General features: G+C 37.9%; 1 protein-coding gene across 2 annotated transcripts; it reads left to right on the plus strand.

Annotated features, from left to right (window-relative positions):
• Positions 1-4,169: 4,169 nt before the first annotated feature.
• LOC143902310 (importin-4) lies at positions 4,170-11,191 on the plus strand. 2 transcript variants are annotated; one of them, XM_077415092.1, is made up of 15 exons: positions 4,173-4,432; positions 4,720-4,806; positions 4,887-4,994; positions 5,284-5,436; positions 5,647-5,832; positions 6,210-6,507; positions 6,590-6,738; positions 7,073-7,670; positions 7,763-7,998; positions 8,079-8,284; positions 8,359-8,699; positions 8,780-8,955; positions 9,030-9,241; positions 9,606-9,916; positions 10,174-11,191. In XM_077415092.1, exons 1-15 carry the CDS (start codon positions 4,379-4,381, stop codon positions 10,296-10,298), a joined length of 3,240 nt encoding a protein of 1,079 aa, XP_077271218.1. In that variant the 5' UTR covers positions 4,173-4,378; the 3' UTR covers positions 10,299-11,191. The 2 variants fall into 2 exon arrangements, with proteins under 2 accessions (XP_077271219.1, XP_077271218.1); XM_077415093.1 differs by lacking the exons at positions 9,606-9,916; positions 10,174-11,191 and having other exon boundaries at positions 4,170-4,432; positions 9,016-9,215.
• Positions 11,192-11,465: the final 274 nt, after the last annotated feature.

The raw sequence follows: 11,465 nt of genomic DNA on the forward strand, positions 1-11,465 counted from the left end.
ATAAAACACCGCGATCAGTGTTCCGTAAGAAATTAATACGCTACGAAAAAAGAGATATTTATATTCACGAAATAAAGATTGCGCGATTCCCGCGCGAATAAATTTGTATCTCGAAAACGTCAGATTTCAAATGTTGAGATATTCGTAGACGGACAGGATGCATCCGTGAGCGACAGACAGCAACGTGCTGCCGTTAAGAAACTCTGCGCGCCACGTTTGTTGGAAGGGCATGTTTGCCCGCCATAAAAGTGACTGCGGCGGAAGGCTTCTTCTTTTTCAGCCTTTTTAGGTCGACGGTCGCGCCTTATTTGAGCAACAGCGGAGAGGAGAGAGGTCCGTCACGTGTTCAAAGACACCGACCTCGTCGTCTTTTGGAAAAATCGGCAACGTAAGACCCACGGGGAATCGCGCTCCTCTGTCGCGGAAAAACGCGACCGGCGCCGGCGTTCGATCCTTGTCACCTCCCGAAATAGTGCTGACATTAGCGCTGATCTTGGAACGTTATCGATGCGGTTGGAGGAAACGGCACGGAAGAAAGATTATCTATGAGGTAAGTTCCCTCCGATGAAATTAGGACGTCCCTGTTCTACTCGGTTTTTCCAGACTTCGCGTGAACGCAAGGCTTGAAATAATTACTCTTTTGCATGCTACGGCGAAGAAATCACTTGGACGCAATGTAAATGTATGCACATATAATCAACGTTAATGCATTACGAACGCTCAATCCTTTCGCTTCCAGTAACTAATTTGTATATATATATATGAATATAATCTATAATAAAAATTATTGCGAACATATCTCTTCCTTATTTGTAATAATGTAAATATATACAATAGTTTTGGCATTGCACAATATATCATTGCTCGCTAATACAATTTTATTGCTATTGCAATGAACAATCTCAACGATTCAAGTACTTAAACATTTGCGGAAGAGAAACGAGAAGAGAAGTAAGAAAAAAATTGTAGGGTAGCGAGAAGGCTTTTGGGTGCTAAAGATTTCCTTTTTTCTTTATATTTAATGTTTCTCGTACTAATTATAAAATTAATTAATTGATTAATTATTTAAGCTATATATTTCAATTGTTACAAAAAGCATTATATAATTTAATATTATATGTATTACATATATTAAATTCGCGGAAAACAATCGATGCTACACGAACCGAGGACTAGGCAGTTTAATGGAACTTTATCGAGATCTTCCCTCAACTTTGAAAAAGTGACCTCGTGACCGAATTTTATCGAAAGTTCTCCAGCTATTGGAAGCGAGTGAGATAGCACGGAGAGGAATCCTTCTTTAGCGAGAACGTCGCGAGCGGAATGCACGTTAAGCCGACGACGAATGCTTATACATGAGGTGCAAGAAGAGTCACTCAACGACATCGCTGACAGCCTCCGTGCTGTTTTGGTGTTCGTGTTGCCGAGACGATGTTAGTTCCATGGAGGAGGAAGATAAGTCTCGCGCGAAGTAAGAAATACTTTAATTCTCTCAGTCAAAAATGGAAAATTTGTCGATACATTTGCGAAAACTTCAATCAAAATACATAATAACGACGTGGTTATATCGTTCTACCCAGTTGTCTTAAAAATTGTAGCAGTTATGTCTTTTGTGTTTTGGTTAATTGATTAAATGTCATTGATGTAGACAAATGAGAAAGATATATTCAAGAAACAATTCTTCCGTAATAATTTGAAGACTGAATTGCTAGAAATTAATAAATAAAAAATACAAATTTTTTATTTAATTTGATATTTCAATTAAATAAAAGATTTTATACTAAACGCGCAATGATAATACACACAGACCTTACAATTATATATAAATTATCTCGATGACTCCGATAGCAATTTGTATCGCTTTTAATAACATGTAAATGGTAAAGCAACATGTTCTAAATCATATCTTTGTATTCTATTCGAAAGATAATACAATCGCATCAACGTAACTGGCGAACTCTTATCCGTTAAGAAAACTTAATTAATTAAGCTATGTATCAAATAAACGAGCGGTAATAAAAATGATGAGAAGCGCAAGGAGGTCAAGGAAGGTAAGTCTCGAGATTTGCTCTTACAGCTCAAGTGCCGACACTCGTGTCAAGCTTCATGTCGTGGAGAACGCATAAAGATATCCCCAAGTATCGCACACGCGCGTTGAAGACAGCCCTGCATAAAAATGCGTTTAATCCCGAGTGAAACGGTTGAGTTTAATACGCCTTTCATAAATTTTATTCTGGTACAGAGCTAATTCGCCGAAAACAAATTACGTGTTTTTTATAAATACCATCGGCGGAAAGAAATTGGATTTGATGGAATATCACCAGAAATTCTATCGGTAAAATATTGGCAGAAATCTAGCGAAGTTTCTCTACGGAATATATAACAAAAGGATGTATCTAGCTCGATTTGATCAACAAAAAGCTGTGGAAGCTGCATTCGCCAGCGATCCGTCGTCATATTTCATGCTTACGCCGGGTTCTGCGAACTACGTTCTATACTCAAATCTGTCAATAATCTGCTGACAGATTATTGTTTGCCGGTTCGCTTGCGCGTTTGAAATTTTCGTATAGCATAAGCATATTGAATTTCAAGTAAGAAAGGTGCAAGCTAAACCGCGACCAGCGATTGTCGCACGCGCGCATTTTATCATCGTCATATGCATCATACGCATGCGTGCATTGCGCGCAATTAATCGTCTCACAGTACGGGTGAATTTTTAAAACAGTATTAATAAAGAAAGAAGAAAAAATCTGGATGACCGCATTATCTCGAGGGGCCTACGTGAACGAAAGCAGGAAAGAGAGAAAGAGGGAAGGAGACGAGAGAGAAGTGGACGAGGGATGCAGCGGAGGACAGGCATCCCGTAGGAGGGGGGGGGGGGTTCGCTCTAAAATAATAAACTGGTCGACAATGCGGGAAGACTAGATCCAGAGCGAGCAGACTAGTGATGTAGACTATGCGGACGCTTGGATAAAAAAAGATTATTGTCGATGTTTAGATAGAAAAAAGAAAATGTCCCCAGACACGAAAGATTGCGTCGCAATGATAAGCGACGACTGATAAAACTGATAAAAACGTCTGATTTAAAAATAACACACATACCTGTGTCGATATAACGATATCTTCATTTCGCTATATCCGATTAATTAATTATGTAACACGATAATCGACCGAAATAAATCACGTTTATGTATAACTAATTATCAGTGCGATTACGATTGAAGAGTATATTATCGAAGATAAAAGAGTAATTACTTTAGCAATTGGTATAACAATAATAGTATTTACTACGTAATTAATCACGAAATTCATAAAATACATATAGATTTTTTAATTGCACAAAATTGATTATCTTTATAGTTATGTAGACATGAATAAGACGTACGCTTTGAAAATTTTTTTTAGTAAATCGTTAACTGCAACGACAAAATTCGAAGACTTATAGTTATAATTGTGATAATAATTGTGTCGATTTTGCACAAAAATTGTACATTGAAAATTTTAATAAATTGCGAAGGCCGCGATATTGATTTATAAGACTACTCGTACTATCGCATAATATATTGTAAATACATAGAATTTAATAAAGTATATAGAATAATGGAAAAATGTCTTAGCAGGCAAAATATAATTACTTACCGTGTCTCATATGGAGATTAAAGGGCGTTGACATGACCAATCGTTGGTAATCGCGCATAGTAGCGTATTAGACATACGGTATACAAATTTAGTATTCTACACCAATTAAATAATCACCAGGTATTATCTCTGACAGAGATAAAACGTATTTTAGAAAATATTATTTTCAAACGTGTAAAATCAAATATAAAAAACTAAAGATGTTTACGGCCCGATATAGCTACAGTCGCGCGAACGCTCTACGCGTGTATTTTTCGATATTTTGCTTCGGCCGAGCTTCCGCGTGGAAGAACTTTACGTTTGTTGATCGTCACACACGTGCCACTTTTCAATTTAATATTTAATCGCATTCCCCTTTTGCGGCGTCTCGCATCAGCGGGATCGGTGTGATTTAAAGAGAGCGAGAGAGAGAGAGAGAGAGAGAGAGAGAGAGGAAAAAAGAAGAAAACAAAGAGAAAAATGGCAAGCCGAGCCATCTGACGGCGAGGCGCATACTTATCCGCATAGACGTCGCTAACAGGTCTGAATCACATGAATCACGATGCTCGGGCTCGGGCTCCGAACTCCGAATAACAGGTCCCTCGACTCGACTCCCTCCGCCCTCGTAGCCTCGTAGCTCGTAGATCCGAATGGCGGCGGTGGGCTGCGGTCGGCTCGATCTTCCGTCTGTGCTCTCGTCTCTCGTGCGAATTTTTACCTTTCGGCTGAAGCGAGAGAAAAAAACCAGGGAGAACGAGAAATGGAGAGCTTACTGTTAAATCTGCTCGTGTCCGACAGTGCTACGATACAGGAGGTTCGTATATTCATACTTTCGCCTTTGTTAAATCGGACAGCCTGTTGTTGAAAGGTTCGTTGCGAACACGTGTTTTCGTTTCGTTCGTGAGATCTCACTCGAATTCGCAAAGTTGTACGTCTCAGCTTGACAGTGTCTCGTTCGCGAAGTAATCTACAGTTCGCCTGTCTTCCGTTTTGATTATCTGCTATATTATTGTTATCCATTGCAGTATTAGACAACCATCGTGTAACTCTCTCGAAATGGTTCGGCATCACATTCCGCATATCCAATGTGTTTAATTTCAGGCAACCAAGGAGCTTAAGAGGGTACTCCAGACTCCAGAGAGCGTGCCAGTTTTGTGCCAACTTATCGTGACATCGGCGAGCCCGGAGGTTTGTGATTTCTCGCGGAATTAAGTTGATTCGCACGCTGTTCGTACCTTGAAACCAAACATGAGAACGCATTGTTTTAGGTACGGCAGTATGCGACTCTCATTCTTAGGAGACGTTACACTAAAGGAAAGTACTGGACAAAATTGTCCATACCTATACGAACCGAATTTAAGAAAATTCTATTACAGGTGAGAACGTTGTATAATACGTCGCATCGATGCCATGGTTTAAGTCGTAGATTTTTGTATTGTTGTTGAGTTTATTCATTGTTTCCATTACATAGTTTACTTACTGTATATACACATTATTTGAAGTTGATCGATTGAAAAATGAAAAAAAGAGTGATACAAATCTCAAAGGAGATATTTTAAAGCAAAATATCAAAGACAAGAAAACTCGAGATTTTATTATTTAATTAGTTTTTATGATTATTCCAATTTTATTTTTCATGTCAACTGTTACACATCTTTTTTTCAGGCCCTAGAACACGAATCGGAAAACTTCGTTAGAAATAATATAGCTCAATTAATAGGTGTCATCGTTAAACATGAATTACCTACAAACAGCTGGCCAGAGATTATACATTACGTGCAACGGTTAATCACTAATGAAAGATTGGAGGATAAAGAAGTAAGTAAAAAAAAATTAAATATCAACTTTTTACTGTTTAAACTTAACTTAATATCAACTTTTTTTTGCAAAGTGATATTAAATTCATGTTTAATATCATGTTCGTTAACGCGCAACCAAGAAAAGTTCAATTTAATTTGGAGATTTATTTCAAGAAGATATTCAAGAGTCTGTCTCCATTATTTTGTGATATGAAATATTTTATTCTAGCTAGGCCTTTACGCTTTATCAATTATGACAGACGTTACTCCGGATGCCTATACCTCGCATGCCAGATCCCTGGTGATGCTGCTCGCTCAAACGTTGAGCAGTCTTCAGAGCTTAGGGAACCCTGCCGCTTTTTACATTTTGAACACATTGCGACATCTCATTCCTGTAGCTAAACACGACGAAACGGTTAGTATCGTACGCGGTGTTTTTGCTAAATTTTCTATTATTGCGTATTGTATTTATGTATACGATACTTTGTCATTGTGTGTTTACGTGAGTTTATCATTTATTTATGTAGTATATATCCGTTCCCGAAACGGATTACAATTATTATCTCGTGCACTTTTGGTAAAAAACTTTTTTTTAACTCTTGAATCAATCTCTTGCACGTCGAGGTAAATCTCTTAGAAAACCTCTTGAAAATTGCGTATATGGGGTGAAGGTCGGGGATCGAACTCGGGACCTGCCGATTACGAGTCGATCGTTCCTACACGTAGCTACGCGTCACCCCAATCTTGATCGTTGTAAAATACCGTTGTTGTGACGAATGTATGTAATTCCAGACAGTCCATACTTACGCTACAATGATGCCGCTCGTAATGGCCACGGTTCAGGCTTTAACTGAAATCGATCACGACACCTTTGCCATCCAAAGTTTCGACTTGTTGGACGAATTGTGCGAGAATATGATTGTTGTAATAACGCCCCACGTGAAACCTCTTGTCCACATGTGCCTTACGATCATCGCTAATAAACGTATAGACGAAGTCTTGAAAGTTAGAGTGATCAGTTTTATCGGCTGGTTGGCGAGATTGAAGAAAAAGGCTCTTGTAAAGCACAAATTAGTGGAGCCTATCGTCGGTGAGTGATCTTAATATCTCATTGTCGGTAATTAGTGTGTATTGATAAGAAGGCTTAATTGATCCTTGCATTTTATTCCCAGACATGTTATTCGCAGTCATGACGAGCAAGCCGGACGACGACGACGATTATTCAAATACGGATAACGAAAATACTGTTTTAACGAGCGCTACTCAAACTTTGGACTTGCTCGCGATGCATTTACCGCCGGAGAAATTAATTCCACATTTGGTAAGCTTCGGAATAATTTGTCGATAATATCAGAAATATATTGATTGTAATATCGTTACAATTTGTTTATAATTTGATGATAACGTATGGGTTTTATATTTCGAATTTTTCTCACTTCATAGCGCGAGAAACTAAATTATCAGAAAATTTTATTATTATATAATTATGTATAATATTTTAATATTTCTCAGAATTCTATTGATATATTGATCGCATTAAGTATGCATTTTTTGTCTTCGCGAATCGTTGGTTGTTGGGGTTGCCCCCTTTTTGATTATTCTTTCTGTCAGATTTAAGAAGGCTGTTCCAAAGTGAAGAGATATTAATTTCACAGTTGCGACATATCGAACCTGGACTCCGACATACAGACGATTACGTTAAGAAGACATCGTACGTGGCTATAGCAGTGTTAGCGGAAGGTTGCGCGGAATACATTCGCTCCAACTACCTGGAATTCTTCCTGCGATGTATCTGCGAAGGAATCTCCTATCCCTCGCCCGTCGTGCGCAACGCCGCCCTTTACGCCTTAGGGCAATACTCCGAGCATCTGCAACCGGAGATCTCGCAGTATTCGTCCGAGTTGCTGCCCGTATTGTTTGAATATCTCGGCCAGGTGTGCACGTACATTAAGCAAGAGAAGAAAGAACCGCACGCGGTCGGCCGTATGTTCTACGCTCTCGAGATGTTCTGCGAGAACTTGCACGAGAGGATCCTGCCGTACTTGCCCAAACTGATGGAAAGGTTGTTCGATATCCTGAACGCGGATACGTCGCCGCACGTGAAGGAACTCACTCTGAGCGCGATAGGGGCCGCCGCCTGTGCCAGCAAGGAGCATATGCTACCGTACTTTGAAACAATCATAAACATTCTTAACAACTATCTTACCACCGAGCCGAGCGAGGAAAACATGTGTCTTCAAGTTCAAGCAGTCGGTTAGTGAGAATTGCTTTGCTTGATTAGTTACTTGCGTTACAATGAAGCTGTAATTATAATATTTTTTCTATATCTCTCTAATATTTTTTAGATACTCTCGGAGTGATAGCTAGGTCAATAGGCGAGAAACACTTCGCCCCTTTGGCAGCCACGTCACTTGATCTCGGAATAAAACTATTGAGAAATACGATCGACCCAGACTTGCGAAAATCTCTCTACGGATTGTTCGCCGCTATCAGCACGGTAATGAAGAAGGAGATGGCTGTAACCTTGCCCGAAATTGTCAAGCACATGATAATGAGTATACAGAGTGCAGATGGGATTTTGGTAATTATTGAACAAATCACGAGAATCGAGCAAAACTACGGAAATGGCGCAAATGTAATATGTAAATGTCATCGTTGTAGATGCACTTTAAGGACGACGAAGCCAACGCTCTTACGGTTTACGATGATCTTAGCGATACCGAGAATGAAGAGGAAGAAGACATTGAGTGCACTGATAACGAGGATGATAATGACGAAGAGATTGACGGTTACAGTGTTGAAAACGCTTATATGGAAGAGAAAGAAGAAAGTGTAATGGCGCTGAAGGAAATTGCCGAATACACAGAGTAAGTTTTTTTCTTTTTGGATGCATTAGCTAATAACTGAATTGATCGTGTTTATAATAAAAATATTGTTACAGAGAGGCGTTTATGCCGTACCTCGAAAAATCCTTCGAGGAGATTTTTAAGTTGATCAATTATCCTCAAGAAGATATACGGAAAGCGAGTATAGAGGCTCTGTTACAGTTCTGTATTAATTTCTCGAAAATCAATACCGATGAAGGTAAAGAGGCACTGTTGAAAGCTCTCTCCATGTTTATTCCGAAATTGTCGGAGCTAATAAGATTAGATGAAGAGCCGACAGTCGCCATTTGTGGTTTGGAGGCGTACCAGGAACTTTTAAGGGAAGTCAAATCGGATGTTATCGTCGGTACAGGTCACAAAGAAGCTATAGTAAATTGTGTGATGGATGTAATGAAAGGTATTTCCGTTGTGTACTTCATTCGCGTTCGATATTTTAATAAATCAATGCGCAATTTGGAATTATAATTTTTATCGAAGGCAAAACAGCGTGTCAGGATCAGGAGGAAGTTGAAGGCATCGATACTGAAGCGGAACAAGACGAGTTGCTGATAGAATGCGCGGGGACAGTATTTTCTAGTTTGGGAAGAGTGCTCTCAGCAGAAGATTTCGCGCACTACTTTCAGACCATGTTGCCTTTCTTTATAAAAAGACTGGTACTGGCGATTTTTGTACTTGCATTTCTCTGAAAATTCGCAATTTTAACTTTAGCTTAGCCAAATGCTTACAGAAAATGGACAATTCGGAGGGACAAAGGTCCTTCGCTGTTGGAACGATAGCTGAATGCTTGCCCGGGCTTAAACACATGACGGGTATGTTTGTCGCGCAATTACTTCCGGCTTTTCTACAAACTGGGAACCAAGACCCTTGCAGCGAAGTTCGTAGCAATTGCTTCTTCGGAATCGGAGAACTTGCTTTCTATGGGAAAGAAGTAGTTTATCCGTATCCTTTTCTGTAATTTTGCAATGAATCATCAAATGTTAATTATCTTTCCAAGTTTGGCAATTATTTATTGTCCAACGATATCTAATTGTTTTGAGTATTAAAAAGCTAGTATTAGAAGATATTTTGAAATTAAATATTTGAAAAATATCTTTAATTTTTTTTATAATTATTTTTTTTATAATTAAAATATCCATAGTAAGCATTATATAAAAAATATTATTTTCATATAATTCCATTTTACATACAAAAGATGCGATTCTAAGTTTTTTTTATAGTTATTAGTTATTACATAACAGATTTTCATGAAAGTAATTGCGTAAGTAAAATTTTTCTTTGATATTCCTTAACAATTACTGCACAGACATTATCCTAATATTCTCCAAACTTTATCGTGTGCCATTGCAAAAGAGACAGATGCAGCTGCACGTGATAACGTGGTTGGGGCAATTGCGCGACTTATTATCACGAATTATTCGAATTTGCCACTTGAACAAGTATTTCCAGTCTTTGTTGAGCAGTTACCATTGAAAGCAGACTTCCAGGAACATAAAGCCGTGTTCAAAAGTATTCTTACATTATATCAAGCAGGAGTCACTCTCCTGCAGTCTTACATTCATACGTTATTGAAAGTCGCAGTTATCATATTACACGAAGAAAAGACTGTCGACGTCGGTGAGTATTTGATCAATAAGACGAACGTTTTAAAAATACTTTAAGAAATTCTTTTAAAAATTTAAAGTATGCTTTCGTTTTTTCTTTAACTTACTCGCATCTCTAAATAAATTCTATAACAAATATGAGCATAATGTCGCATATATTTTTACGTAATTTATTTTCACGTAATTTTGTTTAAAAAATAGCATTTTTTATTTTCTCTTTACAATGTTCTCTCTTCTCAGGATTACAAATATATTTTTTCTTTTTTACAGAAACGCAAAATCTCGTCATGGAATTTATCAAGTCTGCTCAGCGAGATTTTGTGAACGATTGGAATGCACTTTTTTCCGAGCTGCCTCCAGAAGTTGTCACAAATATTCAACGTATATTTTCCTAATGTAAACGATTAGTCACGCATGGCACTTGATCGTTTTTGAACATTCAAAATGTTTATCGATTTGCACGTTGATCCGCAGGAAACGGTTCTTTTTTTAGGTATATTTTCAAATATTTTTTCAAAGTAGATTTTCTGCCGTCGTTTCTTCGTCGCAATTCGAATCCTATTGCGAGATAACATTGAGCAAACAAGACACGAGGCGAGAGAATGTCTGCAGGCGATTAAATATATTTTTTCATCAGCTTTATAGACAAATACTCATCGGTTTTTTTTTTTACTTTTTGCTTATTCACCGTTTTTATTCGTTACATACAATATAGCTTAATAAAATGCCCGTTTGTGACTCTCATTTAATAAGCGAATAATTTATATTATTTTACAATTAAATGAGCAATTCGTTATCTTTATGACGTATGCGTCAAGACAATTCTTCCTCTACTCTCCTAAAATGAATAGATAGTCCGTAAACGTTGTATAGTAAAGCGAGAAAGGAGAGAAAAGTCTAGAAAGCGAAGATTCTAGAATATCTGATTTTTTTTTACGGAATGATTTAGAGAATCTCGCGATTCCCTCTCGCGTCGATAGATTTCTTTTGGACTTGCGTTTTCACGGAATTATTGAGTCTGTGTAGATTTATAAATTCTTTAGCGTCCAGTGAGCGTATAAGTAAAAGATCTGGTTGACATACAGAAGCGGTATAAACGCTAACGAGAAAGCGGGCGAAGCTCTGTTTCTGGCATAGGAGTCGGTGTTATTGTTACCGATGAACAGAAGGTAGCTCGTCTTCTTTCTTTCTGACTGCAACCAAAAACGTACAGTCTAGCGTACCTTAGCGTACTGAAAATAAATGTATTATGTGATTAATAAAGGTGTCGTACGTGCTCTTTTTTTTTTATAAACGCTTATAAATCTTTCTCGCGATGTGTCTTAAATGTATCTTGAAACTTTTCTTCGCCGTTTCCATTTCGTGGAAGCATGGATCGCGGTTAAAAATAATTTGTTAAATCTTATTTGTTGCACTATCGAGTAAAGAAATACATAATGTAACCATCGTTGATGTTACAACACGCACAATATGAAAGAACTATATAAACGTCGCCCCGACGTTAAATCCGACAAAATGCCTTTTGTTTTTCATTTTTTTTTTATTTCTAATTTGTTCTAATT

This window comes from Temnothorax americanus, unplaced genomic scaffold (genome assembly GCF_048541705.1).
Source record: "Temnothorax americanus isolate GAGA-0224 unplaced genomic scaffold, ASM4854170v1 Scaffold4, whole genome shotgun sequence".
NCBI lineage: Eukaryota > Metazoa > Arthropoda > Insecta > Hymenoptera > Formicidae > Temnothorax > Temnothorax americanus.

Coding starts and splice junctions, on each gene's coding strand:
- LOC143902310 (XM_077415092.1), top strand. CDS start 4,379: ATGGAGAGCTTACTGTTAAATCTGCTCGTGTCCGACAGTGCTACGATA. Junction 8,285..8,358: donor GAAATTGCCGAATACACAGA/GTAAGTTTTTTT, acceptor ATATTGTTACAG/AGAGGCGTTTATGCCGTACC. Junction 9,917..10,173: donor AGAAAAGACTGTCGACGTCG/GTGAGTATTTGA, acceptor TCTTTTTTACAG/AAACGCAAAATCTCGTCATG.